General features: G+C 42.9%; 1 protein-coding gene across 1 annotated transcript; it reads left to right on the top strand.

Moving 5' to 3' along the window:
* Nucleotides 1-39: 39 nt before the first annotated feature.
* On the top strand, nucleotides 40-15070 carry LOC139446459 (mucin-3A-like). The gene is made up of 4 exons (XM_071227773.1): nucleotides 40-118; nucleotides 9816-11811; nucleotides 12258-14329; nucleotides 14427-15070. The coding sequence occupies exons 1-4, from the start codon at nucleotides 40-42 to the stop codon at nucleotides 15068-15070; spliced, it is 4791 nt and encodes a 1596-aa protein (XP_071083874.1).
* The last annotated feature ends 514 nt before the right edge of the window (nucleotides 15071-15584 follow it).

Raw genomic sequence — 15584 nt, 5'->3', positions numbered from 1 at the left:
ATCTTCTCAAGATTCATAGACTACAAGCCTGTTCGGGCTATGGGCAACACCAGGATCCCGGTGACCCTCACCCTAGATGTCTCTCATGCAAGAAAAGCAGCTGCACACAGAAGTCAAGGTGCAGCTATTGCGAGCATCTGTCAAAAGAAAAATTTGACAAGCTCTCCAAGGCATGGATCTCAAGATTTCAGAAATACCTCATGAACTCAGGGTAACTTGACTGTGCTATTGATTTAGTAAAACAGGGCAAATGGCAACTGAAATCAGAGATCGAAGGATTAAGTGATCTACGGTAATCAACATGATAGGAAATATCGATGTACTACCACCGGAAGTGACGTCATAGAGGACATCGCACCGGAATAACGTCAAGATACATTAAATATCACTATCCAAAAGGGCATAACGGTAAACCACGTCATAGTGATACGAGAAAATAGAAGACATATACCACAATGGGCATGGTGTAACACCGGAAGTGACGTCACAGATGACGTCATCACCGGAAATGATGTCATCACAGGGAGTGACGTCATAATATGTCTAAGTACCACAAGGGAATATATATATATATATACCCATCATATGACGTTTTGAAAATTCTCTATGTCTAAGTCTTGTAAGTAGACACATCTGTTTAGATCCCCTTTTTTGGCATATAACCCTTGGTTTTACCACTCCACTAGCCAAATATCTAAGGGATGCTAGATACCAGAACCCGCAGGTCCCTCTGGTGTATACTGGCAACTGATGTGATAGAGGTGAGGTATTCCACAGAATTATCAAACAATAGTTATCATTGTGAATAATTCTAAGAATACCACCTCTATCACATCAGGAATTAATCCCTCCCACCTCCTCAAATATCTGCATCTATTTGATGAGAGTAATGGGTTGAAAGAAGTGACTGGATTCCCGCCTTGCGCATGCGCGGTGGCACCCCTGGCAAGGGATAGGGTTTCCCTCACAACTATGGATATGTTGGCAGTGTAGTGGATGTCTGTTGAAAATTTATAGTGTTGTTCTCAGCATAAACAGGAATTTTTGGCAACTGATGTGATAGAGGTGGTATTCTTAGAATTATTCACAATGATAACTATTGTTTGATGTTGCAAGTTTTACCAGAAAAGGGTCATTCAGCAACTTTGTTTGACAGTGTTTGGTTTACGTTCTGTGTTTTGTTTGATATTTTTCCAAAAGCTAATCATGTTTGCAAAAGTTACCTTCATGTGTCTTTGGTAACTGTAGCCTTCTGGACATTTATTTTCTCGGAATCTAAACATTTGATGCCAAGAAGAGGAATAAAACTATAACTGTTGTTTCTAAATGAACTTCTAAACAGTGTCAACATGTAACAGATCAATAATAGCTTGTTGGGAAGCATGTATACACTGATGTATTAGAGTAAAGGGGTTTATAGTGTAGCTGATGCAGTGTGTATATTAACTATGTCATGATTACGATGAGTTCAGCCTTTCCCCAAGGCATATAATAGGTAGTGATTTCAGGGGGTAATGTTGGTGGTTGACCTATATCCCATAATGTACTCAACACTATTGGTGACATGAGTACCAGAATGTATTCTGTTATTTGCTTAATGTTTTAGCAAATACCTGCGGCATGATAGGATGCATTGTATGTGAGATGGTATTAATATATTTTTTGAAGACATTATGAACTGACTAGATATTTAAATCCAGAGCTTTAAGACATATCAAAATTCAAAGACAAACATCTGTAATTATGATAGATGCAACAAATACTTTCTACTGAGTGTTATTTCTTCTGCTTATTATAAGGAATGATTTTTTGGCTTTACAAAATATTCAACGTAAATAGTGTGCGACATAGGTGCTGACAGTATGTGCAAGATAAATATATCCAGCGATATAAGTCCAGCGACTTTCACGAACCATCAGCAGTCAGTTATGCAAGACCCTCATCATCTTCTTCAACATGTGGGTACTGCTACATGCTTTCCTAGCAGGAAATAGGCAACAAACAGTTCAGTGGACCAGTCGTCTTTGCTTAGGCACCACAGTTCGCTGTGCAGAGACTAAAATTTCATTTGAATCCCAGATTTGCCTTGTTTATGATTATAGGTTTGAGTTTCACAAAAAAGGGTAAAATGTTTAAGATCTGCAGGACTTTCATCCACATCAATCTGACATGATATTACTGAAATGCTGTTTAAAAACAAAATTTAGCCAATTTACTCACTCTCTCACACCTTAATTTGTTCTAATAAAATGTAGTTATTTCAATAGTCACCCAACATTTTGAGACAACAACCGTAACAAGATTCTGATCTGATGTTGACATTGTTGATATGTTGAAAATGTAATGTTTTTATTTTCTCCAGCAATGAAACCTGTTACATTGTTTTCTTTAAATAGTTTGTCCCTTTTTTCACATGCATGATTTTATAACAAATGATTATACAGAATTTGATTTGTCGCAAAATATATGTTGTGTATGTCAGAACAAACATTACATGAACTTGGCGTCAGTAGGGCTTGGACGATACACTAACAGTGCGATCCGATAGGTATCACTATACTTGCATGTCCTCTTATCTGTGGTGCGTAAGCCATCTTATTTATAGACCGGATGGCCAAATACTGGCACACTAACGATTTACAGTTTGCAGTGTCAATTATGGCACAATGATTGAAAATATTTACATTTTCACCGCTCATTTTCACTAGTAATTAGTGTATGGTGTAACATTTATTAAAGAATACATTTAAGGTCAGAATCAATACTTTTTACTCAATGTGCGAATCTGATCGATACTTGTATCGAGCTGTAAAATAATTGTGACCAACTGATGCATCGGTGCATCTTCCCGCTACAAACTGTCAGGTTGTCTGTGGTGCAGAAACTACTGGTTCTCTTTTGTCATATTCGAAAGTGATAATGTTGCAAAGATATTGTTGTATGTTATAAAAGAATGTGAGCTACAGAATCTCCTTGCTCTTTGTTCTTTTAAAAGTAATAAGGTCTATGATAATTGAATTCCTGTTAAGATGATAAACATAGAACGACAAGAACAATGGTAGTAGTACCAGGGCAAACATTAGGCTTGTTTATTTTGTTAGCCATGAACAAACTGAATGATGCACTCACTCATGGGGCGTCTGAGGCATCGCAATTCGATGTGCAGAGTTGCATCCCTTGGGGACACCAGAAACCTGCCATTGTTGGTTTGAATCCTGGTTCGCCCCGATTATGTTTCTAGGTTTGTCAGCACCATACCCGTGCTCGTGGGTCTCACCGAAGTGGTAAACGTCTGAGACCTGCGTCACCTTAGACTTTCCTTTAATATTAAGCTGACACACCGAAATATATAAGGGGAATACTGTTTAAAGCAGTGTTAAACCAAACTTACTCACCTTCTCATTCCAACAAGCACCATCAATTGTTGGTACATTATACCATATCTAATTTTGTTCAATCATTCATTGAATCATTGGTGGTATTTAGAAGTTACATAACATGAATGAAGAAATTGTGAATTTGTACAGAATGACTAATGCAACTGAGACTGTGATCACTGTTGAGCTGTTTGACCAGATTGTAGCCATACATATTTATACATTCCATTGTGCTGGGAGAGTGTCGGTTTAAGCATTTGCTACATAAGTCTGTTGATTATCATAAAGATTTTCACTTACAAAGTTTTCTTTTGAGCCAAGTATATATGATAACACACACTCACTATTTATGTAAACAATGCAGCAGATTCCTTCATGTCCTTCATCATATGAAAGTTTATGCATTTGGCCATCTTTCATCACTTTCATGGAAATGTTTTTTTGTCCTTTATGAAATTCACCTTATTTCTCCACACAATTTCTGAGGTGTTGAATTGTGATTTTTAGTTGTGTGTTCTCCATAACAGCCATTACACATTAAATGTGACATCACCAGAGTCAGGGAGCAGATGGATGACATCATTAAGTATTTGTTTTCAGATGACTGTTATAAATATTGTTGATCTAATTTGCTCATAGTTGTTACTGTGTCCTTGTCGAAGTGGTTGTAATTACATTGTTCAATATGGGACTGTACTTGAAATATGTAACATGGACAGTTTAACAGACATTCTTATCCTTGCATGGCAAAACGTTCCAGCTCGCTACCTGTGAGTGTATGTTGTCACAAGTCATCCTTTTGTATCACAACCAAGAACATTTCTCAATGGGAGTAGGATGACCTGACTGGGGAGAGTGCTGAAAGCCCCGAGGTGTTACTTTTCGACGGATCCCCTGAAATCTTACTCCTCTCATCAAGACTGAATTTATGGTCATGAACCGAGTTATGAATCAACATCTTCTTAGACTAATATACACATTATTCAAATAGGTTATTTTTATTTGATACCTGTACCCCTGTTAAAAATGGGTTCATCTAATGGTCATAAATATGCTTGCATGTGCAGCAACAGCATTACACTAGCAGCGTGTGGTCGACACATGCTGTCACATGATATGTGCTCAGTGAATCATTTGATACATTTCAAAAGTAAAACCCCAGAGCATTAAAGATTTCAAGTCAGAAATAACTATCACAAGTCACATAACTATCGAGTCCATGGCTTACAATACATTTCTATCCCGAGTCCATGCTGAAGAAGTGTGAAACAACATACCTTTTTGAAAATTTAGGAAGGATAAAAACGGAAGGTGTTGGCTGGGTATATTAATGACCGTGACCTTATTGATAACTCGGGGGCAGCTAATCTTAGTTCGTACTCTAACTGAGAGTGGTTTCCCTTTCTAATCGCCCGGCCAAGCTCCTCACAGCGATAGTATGTTCCTGGAGCTCTCTATACTATGTTACCGGGAGTGTAACTAAGGTGTCACGCGCTGGGAAGGAGCTTGTAATAAAAAAGGGAAAAAAGAAATATTCATATTGTAGTGTTACATTGTTAGCGGAATATGTTTTCTAATCATGCAACCTCTAAAGTCTAAAGCAAGTTTATCTCTGCAGCCGTTAAAATATGCAGCTACTCGCTGATCACTGTGTCGCATTAACGAGACTGATTAATGAGTGATTTCAGCAATTCGTTGCAAATTAGGTATGTCGGTGTCGGAGTCGGAGTGCGAGACTGTCGGATTAACGGGTCTAAATAGCACTGATTAAATCGGTTCCCATCATTTGTGTTGAATAAACGAGTGTTGGATTAACGAGACTTGACTGTATAAAGAATATATTAAGTATTTTGTTTCCTTTTAAAAACAACACGTAAGCCATCTATGTTATTGAAAGACAAATATTGGATAACAAGTGATTAAATATTGTCTGCAACAGATGATTAACGGCATAGATATATTCTATTTATACATATAGCAATTTTTTAAAATTTTGACAGAAAAAATCAGACAAATCAGTTTATTAGCTCTACTTAATTAAAAGGATAGAAAAGGACTACTCTATGTATGTTCACATTAACTTGTGGCATGTTCGATGTGACAACATAACTTGACAATTCCTAAATTATCTCTCTTTGCGAATGAAAATTAGTGTCACTTTTAAATTATGAAAAGAATTATGGATCTAGATAGCCCCAGTATACATCACATAAAATCAGACTTAAACACGCATCTTAAATGCTGAACGCCTGCTGTTCCATCAAAGGTCTCATCTAGTCATTCACATTTAGAATAACGTCCCTTACTTTCGTCCTTGACTTTGCATGCAGCGTGTCCACATAAAGTTCTGCGCGCTCGCGAGAGGACCATTTGAAGGGAAAGCAGTAAAATATCTTTTATGCACAATATTTCAATTCTTGTAGCTGTAGTGTGGTAAAAATGCCTTTGCATGGCACACGAATGCTATTTGTGTCCGGGTAGTCATCTCTTATCATAAGAACAAACAACTACATGTAGGACATATAGAGGATTGTACGGAATGTCACACAAATAGTTGCATGTTAAACAGTGCGACCTGACAATGTGATCATAAATTCCTTGTCACTTCTCCATGTTGTTATTACTAGCGGTGGGGAAATCGGGTGACGTCACTGAGAAACACCCCGCTTTTTCAATCTCTAACACGAATGAGTTCTCTGTCAGAGTTACGATAACTATCGTAGCTCTGTACGATCTGCTACAGGTTTACAATAGTTTCAAAAATCTTTCTCATCTTAAACTTAAGATATCTTATCTTTGAATGTAAGTTATTAAGATTTATCTCAGCAAAGATCGTTTCGAAAAATCTAGGCCCAGTACTTCTAATTACTGTAAATCTTGAAAGGTTTGCCAGCAGGAGAGCACTGTGAAGACTGCTAGTGATACACCCGCGCAATAGTTTCATGATGCAGTTACTTTTGCCGACCAACAACAAACAAATGACATAAGGAGGCATATTGTTGTGAAACCAGTCCATACATGATTATAAGTTAATCACACACATCCGTGTTTCCCTATTTACATTTGTCACTTAGTGTCAATAGTCTACCTTCACAAACCTGCCACATCTCATCAAGTTGTTGGCATAACACCCAGTTAGACAGACTATGCCAGCCATAACAAATTGTTAGTCATTCGCAATAAATCATGGCGCAAAAACTCACAGATGTACAGAATCCATTTCCTGTTTTTCTTGGTTGACCATTGCTCATGTTGTAGGCATGTTTGGTACACAGCACATTAAGTACTGACTTGCACAATGAATGTTCCTGTTGGGAGAGCTGATCAGTTTGTTGTTTTTCTTTGTGATCATGTTTGTTTATTGAATTGTTCTTTTGCATAATTGACATCTTGTTTGCCTGTATTTGTCTGAGGGCTCATATCAGCCAAGAAATACATGGAGATAATAAGCCGTATTCCTTTTGGTAGTGTTTCAACTAAATTTTTTATTGATAGTATTATCAGCATTATTCGAAACAACAACTTAAACACTAGATATGACATTGAAAATGGCAATTGATTTGTGTTTGGATATAGAGATGATTCATATTAGCTGATTATGCCAGATGTTGACAATATATGCATACATGTTTTTCTGTGTTTTGTTTTCTGTACACATAATATTTTTCTTTAGGTTTGTTGATATTTGTTCCTTAAACTGCATTGTGTTGTTATGCAACTCAAGGACATTTATATATTTTGGGGAAATAAATACTAAATGTATACTAATGTGTCTTTGTTCTCCTATGAAGTGTTTACATCTGACTTCCGACTACATCTAGCCCACCTTCCTTCTCCTGACACACTACATCTGACTCCCAACTATATCTGGCCAACCTTCCTTCTCCTGACACACTTTATCTCACTCCCGACTACATCTAGCCCACCTTCCTTCTCCTGACACACTACATCTGACTCCCAACTATATCTGGCCAACCTTCCTTCTCCTGACACACTGCATCTGACTCTCGACTATATATAGCCCACCTTCCTTCTCCTGAATCACTACATCTGACTCCCGACTATATCTAGCCCACCTTCCTTCTCCTGACACACTACATCTGACTCCCGACTATATCTAGCCCACCTTCCTTTTCCTGACACACTACATCTGACTCCCGACTATATCTGGCCCACCTTCCTTCTCCTGACACATTACATCTGACTCCTGACTATATCTGGCCCACCTTCCTTCTCCTGACACATTACATCTGACTCCCGACTATATCTGGCCCACCTTCCTTCTCCTGACACACTACATCTGACTCCCGATTATATCTGGCCCACCTTCCTTATCCTGACACACTGTATCTCACTCCCGACTATATCTGGCCCACCTTCCTTCTCCTGACACACTACATATGACTCCCGACTATATCTGGCCCACCTTCCTCATCCTGAATCACTACATCTGACTCCGGATTATATCTGGCCCACCTTCCTTCTCCTGACACATTACATCTGACTCCTGACTATATCTGGCCCACCTTCCTTCTCCTGACACATTACATCTGACTCCTGACTATATCTGGCCCACCTTCCTTCTCCTGACACACTACATCTGACTCCCGATTATATCTGGCCCACCTTCCTTCTCCTGACACATTACATCTGACTCCTGACTATATCTGACCCACCTTCCTTCTCCTGACACATTACATCTGACTCCTGACTATATCTGGCCCACCTTCCTTCTCCTGACACACTACATCTGACTCCCGACTATATCTGGCCCACCTTCCTTCTCCTGACACATTACATCTGATTCCTGACTATATCTGGCCCACCTTCCTTCTCCTGACACATTACATCTGACTCCTGATTATATCTGGCCCACCTTCCTTCTCCTGACACACTACATCTGACTCCTGACTATATCTGGCCCACCTTCCTTCTCCTGACACACTACATCTGACTCCTGACTACATCTAGCCCACCTTCCTTCTCCTGACACATTACATCTGACTCCTGACTATATCTGGCCCACCTTGCTTCTCCTGACACACTACATCTGACTCCTGACTACATCTAGCCCACCTTCCTTCTCCTGACACACTACATCTGACTCCTGACTATATCTGGCCCACCTTCCTTCTCCTGACACATTACATCTGACTCCCGATTATATCTGGCCCACCTTCCTTATCCTGACACACTGTATCTCACTCCCGACTATATCTGGCCCACCTTCCTTCTCCTGACACACTACATCTGACTCCCGATTATATCTGGCCTACCTTCCTTCTCCTGACACACTACATCTGACTCCCGACTATATATGGCCCACCTTCCTTCTCCTGACACACTACATCTGACTCCCGATTATATCTGGCCCACCTTCCTTATCCTGACACACTGTATCTCACTCCCAACTATATCTGGCCCACCTTCCTTCTTCAGACACACTACAACGACTCCCGACTATTTCTGGCTCAACTTCCTTCTCCTGAATCACTACATCTGACTCCCGACTATATCTGGCCCACCTTCCTTCTTCAGACACACTACATCTGACCATCCTAGCTACCACCAACTCTCTACATCCGACCATCATAGGCACCACAAACACACTATATCTGACCATCCTAGCTACCACCAACAAACTACATCTGACCATCCTAGCTACCACCAACAAACTACATCTCACCATCCTAGCTACCACTAACACAAAACATCTGACCATCCTAGGCACCACCAACACATTACATCTGACCATCCTACCTGCAACCAACACACTACATCTCACCATCCTAGCTACCACTAACACAAAACATCTGACCATCCTAGGCACCACCAACACATTACATCTGACCATCCTACCTGCAACCAACACACTGCATCCTAGCATCCGACCATCCTAGCTACAACCACCAGTCTAAATCTGACCATCATAGGCACCACCAACACACAACATCTGACCACATCTCACCATCCTAGCTGCCGTCAAATCTCTACATCTGACCATCCTAGTTACCACCAACAAACTACGTCTGATCATCCTAACTACAACAAACACACTACATCTCATCATCCTAGCTACCACCAACACACTACATCTGACCATCCTAGCTACCACCAACAAACTACATCTGACCATCCTAGGCACCACCAACACACTACATCTCACCATCCTAGGCACCACCAACACACTACATCTGACCATCCTAGCATCTGACCATCCTAGACACCACCAACTCTCTACATCTGACCATCCTAGGCACCACCATCACACTACATCTGAACATCCTAGCTAGTTATGAATGTAAATGTCCTCGGATTATAGCTGGCAAATAAGCATCATTTGCACATACATGGCATAAACTGACACCTGACAACCTAGATCTGACCTAGATCTAACCATCCAAGGTACCACCAACTCTCTACATCTGACCATCCTAGGCACCACCAACACACTACATCTGACCATCCCAAGCACCACCAACACACTACATCTCACCATCCTAGGCACCACCAACACACTACATCTGACCATCATAGTTACCATCAACACACTACATCTGACCATCCTAGGCACCACCAACACATTACATCTCACCATCCTAGGCACCACCAAAACACTATATCCCACCATCCTAGGCACCACCAACACACTACATCTGACCATCCTAGGCACCACCAACTCTCTACATCTGACCATCCTAGGCACCACCAACTCTCTACATCTGACCATCCCAGGCACCACCAACACACTACATCTCACCATCCTAGGCACCACCAACACACTATATCCCACCATCCTAGGCACCACCAACACACTACATCTCACCATCCTAGGCACCACCAACACACTACATCTGACCATCCCAGGCACCACCAACACACTACATCTCACCATCCTAGGCACCACCAACACACTATATCCCACCATCCTAGGCACCACCAACACACTACATCTGACCATCCTAGGCACCACCAACACACTATATCCCACCATCCTAGGCACCACCAACACACTACATCTGACCATCCTAGCTACAACCACCAGTCTACATCTGACCATCCTAGGCACCACCAGCGCACTACATCTGACCATCATATTTACCATCAACACACTATATCTCACCATCTTAGCTACAACCACCAGTCTACATCTGACCATCCTAGGCACCACCAGCACACTACATCTGACCATCATATTTACCATCAACACACTACATCTGACCATCCTAGCTACAACCACCAGTCTACATCTGACCATCCTAGGCACCACCAACACACTACATCTGACCATCATATTTACCATCAACACACTACATCTGACCATCCTAGCTACAACCACCAGTCTACATCTGACCATCATAGGCACCACCAACACACTGCATCTGACCATCCTAGCTACCACAAACTCTTTTCATCTGACCATCCTAGCTACCACAAACTCTCTACATCCGACCATCCTAGGCACCACCAACACACTATATCCCACCATCCTAGGCACCACCAACACACTACATCTCACCATCCTAGGCACCACCAACTCACTATATCCCACCATCCTAGGCACCACCAACACACTACATCTGACCATCATAGTTACCATCAACATACTACATCTGATCATCCTAGCTACAACCACAAGTCTACATCTGACCATCCTAGGCACCACCAGCACACTACATCTGACCATCATATTTACCATCAACACACTATATCTGACCATCCTAGCTACAACCACCAGTCTACATCTGACCATCATAGGCACCACCAACACACTGCATCTGACCATCCTAGCTACCACAAACTCTTTTCATCTGACCATCCTAGCTACCACAAACTCTCTTCATCCGACCATCCTAGGCACCACCAACACACTATATCCCACCATCCTAGGCACCACCAACACACTACATCTCACCATCCTAGGCACCACCAACTCACTATATCCCACCATCCTAGGCACCACCAACACACTACATCTCACCATCCTAGGCACCACCAACACACTATATCCCACCATCCTAGGCACCACCAACACACTACATCTAACCATCCTAGGCACCACCAACTCACTATATCCCACCATCCTAGGCACCACCAACACACTACATCTGACCATCATAGTTACCATCAACATACTACATCTGATCATCCTAGCTACAACCATAAGTCTACATCTGACCATCATAGGCACCACCAACACACTGCATCTGACCATCCTAGCTACCACAAACTCTCTTCATCTGACCATCCTAGCTACCACAAACTCTCTTCATCTGACCATCCTAGGCACCGCCAACACACACCATCTGACCATCCTAGGCACCACCAACACACTACATCTGACCATCCTAAGCACCACCAACACACTACATCTGACCATCCTAGCATCCGACCATCCTAGCTACAACCACCAGTCTAAATCTGACCATCATAGGCACCACCAACACACAACATCTGACCACATCTCACCATCCTAGCTGCCGTCAAATCTCTACATCTGACCATCCTAGTTACCACCAACAAACTACGTCTGATCATCCTAACTACAACAAACACACTACATCTCATCATCCTAGCTACCACCAACACACTACATCTGACCATCCTAGCTACCACCAACAAACTACATCTGACCATCCTAGGCACCACCAACACACTACATCTCACCATCCTAGGCACCACCAACACACTACATCTGACCATCCTAGCATCTGACAATCCTAGACACCACCAACTCTCTACATCTGACCATCCTAGGCACCACCATCACACTACATCTGAACATCCTAGCTAGTTATGAATGTAAATGTCCTCGGATTATAGCTGGCAAATAAGCATCATTTGCACATACATGGCATAAACTGACACCTGACAACCTAGATCTGACCTAGATCTAACCATCCAAGGTACCACCAACTCTCTACATCTGACCATCCTAGGCACCACCAACACACTACATCTGACCATCCCAAGCACCACCAACACACTACATCTCACCATCCTAGGCACCACCAACACACTACATCTGACCATCATAGTTACCATCAACACACTACATCTGACCATCCTAGGCACCACCAACACACTACATCTCACCATCCTAGGCACCACCAACACACTATATCCCACCATCCTAGGCACCACCAACACACTACATCTGACCATCCTAGGCACCACCAACTCTCTACATCTGACCATCCTAGGCACCACCAACTCTCTACATCTGACCATCCCAGGCACCACCAACACACTACATCTCACCATCCTAGGCACCACCAACACACTATATCCCACCATCCTAGGCACCACCAACACACTACATCTCACCATCCTAGGCACCACCAACACACTACATCTGACCATCCCAGGCACCACCAACACACTACATCTCACCATCCTAGGCACCACCAACACACTATATCCCACCATCCTAGGCACCACCAACACACTACATCTGACCATCCTAGGCACCACCAACACACTATATCCCACCATCCTAGGCACCACCAACACACTACATCTGACCATCATAGTTACCATCAACACACTACATCTGACCATCCTAGCTACAACCACCAGTCTACATCTGACCATCCTAGGCACCACCAGCGCACTACATCTGACCATCATATTTACCATCAACACACTATATCTCACCATCTTAGCTACAACCACCAGTCTACATCTGACCATCCTAGGCACCACCAGCACACTACATCTGACCATCATATTTACCATCAACACACTACATCTGACCATCCTAGCTACAACCACCAGTCTACATCTGACCATCCTAGGCACCACCAGCACACTACATCTGACCATCATATTTACCATCAACACACTATATCTGACCATCCTAGCTACAACCACCAGTCTACATCTGACCATCATAGGCACCACCAACACACTGCATCTGACCATCCTAGCTACCACAAACTCTTTTCATCTGACCATCCTAGCTACCACAAACTCTCTACATCCGACCATCCTAGGCACCACCAACACACTATATCCCACCATCCTAGGCACCACCAACACACTACATCTCACCATCCTAGGCACCACCAACTCACTATATCCCACCATCCTAGGCACCACCAACACACTACATCTGACCATCATAGTTACCATCAACATACTACATCTGATCATCCTAGCTACAACCACAAGTCTACATCTGACCATCCTAGGCACCACCAGCACACTACATCTGACCATCATATTTACCATCAACACACTATATCTGACCATCCTAGCTACAACCACCAGTCTACATCTGACCATCATAGGCACCACCAACACACTGCATCTGACCATCCTAGCTACCACAAACTCTTTTCATCTGACCATCCTAGCTACCACAAACTCTCTTCATCCGACCATCCTAGGCACCACCAACACACTATATCCCACCATCCTAGGCACCACCAACACACTACATCTCACCATCCTAGGCACCACCAACTCACTATATCCCACCATCCTAGGCACCACCAACACACTACATCTCACCATCCTAGGCACCACCAACACACTATATCCCACCATCCTAGGCACCACCAATACACTACATCTAACCATCCTAGGCACCACCAACTCACTATATCCCACCATCCTAGGCACCACCAACACACTACATCTGACCATCATAGTTACCATCAACATACTACATCTGATCATCCTAGCTACAACCATAAGTCTACATCTGACCATCATAGGCACCACCAACACACTGCATCTGACCATCCTAGCTACCACAAACTCTCTTCATCTGACCATCCTAGCTACCACAAACTCTCTTCATCTGACCATCCTAGGCACCGCCAACACACAACATCTCACCATCCTAGGCACCAACAACACACGAGATCTGACCATCCTAGCTACCACCAATACAATACATCTGACCATCCTAGGCACCACCAACACACTACATCCGACCATTGAAGGCACCAACAACACACTACATCTGACCATCCTAGGCACCAACAACACTATATCTGACCATCCTAGGCACCACAAATACTATACATCTCACCATCCTAGCCACCACCAGCACACTACATCTGACCATCCTAGGCACCACCAACACACTACATCTGACCATCCAAGGCACCACCAACACACTACATCTGACCATCCTAGGCACCACCAACTCTCTACATCTGACCATCCCAGGCACCACCAACACACTACATCCGACCATTGAAGGCACCAACAACACACTACATCTGACCATCCTAGGCACCACCAACACACTACATCTGACCATCCTAGGCACCACCAACTCTCTACATCTGACCATCCTAGGCACCACCAACACACTACATCTGACCATCATAGTTACCATCAACACACTACATCTGACCATCCTAGGCACCACCAACACACTACATCTGACCATCCTAGGCACCACCAACACACTATATCCCACCATCATAGTTACCATCAACACACTACATCTGACCATCCTAGGCACCACCAACACATTACATCTGACCATCCTAGGCACCACCAACACACTATATCCCACCATCCTAGGCACCACCAACACACTACATCTGACCATCATAGTTACCATCAACACACTATATCTGACCATCCTAGCTACAACCATCAGTCTACATCGTCACGCCGAAGACCTGGGTTCGATTCCCGGCATGGGTACAATGTGTGAGGCCCATTTCTAGTATCCCTCATCGTGATATTGCTGGAATATTGCTAAAAGCGGCGTAAAACCATACTCACTCACTCACCCTTATGTTCAAGAAAACCATTTATAAGCCTACTGCCACCTTTGTCTATTGTACTGTAGGTATCTTTCTATCTTGTAATAACCTCTTGGGAGTTTTCCTTCTTCCTTGTAAGACCTGGTATGAGGTTTTACTTTGTGATGGTAAGTTCTGGTGATTTGAGTAGCAGATGGAATTTCCACTTAGTGTTACACACTGTTTTCCCACTGAGCCACGAGTGGTGTATAGGTAGAGCGTCCACCCGTAGAGAAGGTCCGGGGTTCTATCCCCGCCGCCTCATAAAAAAGACGGAGTTTGTTACCTTGTCTGGCGCTTAAACAAGGACTGGTCAGTATACTGTGTCTGGGTATCGGGGTATTCGTGTTAAACTGCGGCATGGTATCTCAGTGGGCTAGTACTGTAAATCGGCATCAGTCGGGACTAGTATAAACAAACAAACAAGCAAGCAAGC

Source organism: Haliotis cracherodii, unplaced genomic scaffold (genome assembly GCF_022045235.1).
Source record: "Haliotis cracherodii isolate W230 unplaced genomic scaffold, xgHalCrac1.p SCAF_6, whole genome shotgun sequence".
Lineage (NCBI taxonomy): Eukaryota > Metazoa > Mollusca > Gastropoda > Lepetellida > Haliotidae > Haliotis > Haliotis cracherodii.
The sequence above is the reverse complement of the archived record's forward strand: the minus strand, read 5'-3'. Positions and strand labels throughout refer to the sequence as shown.

Bases quoted from the DNA above. Each gene is read 5' to 3' on its own strand.
- LOC139446459 (XM_071227773.1), top strand. From the start codon at position 40: ATGGGCAACACCAGGATCCCGGTGACCCTCACCCTAGATGTCTCTCAT. The intron at 119-9,815 runs GTGCAGCTATTG...TGACCATCCTAG, and splicing joins AGCTGCACACAGAAGTCAAG to GCACCACCAACACACTACAT. The intron at 14,330-14,426 runs GCACCAACAACA...TCACCATCCTAG, and splicing joins ACTACATCCGACCATTGAAG to CCACCACCAGCACACTACAT.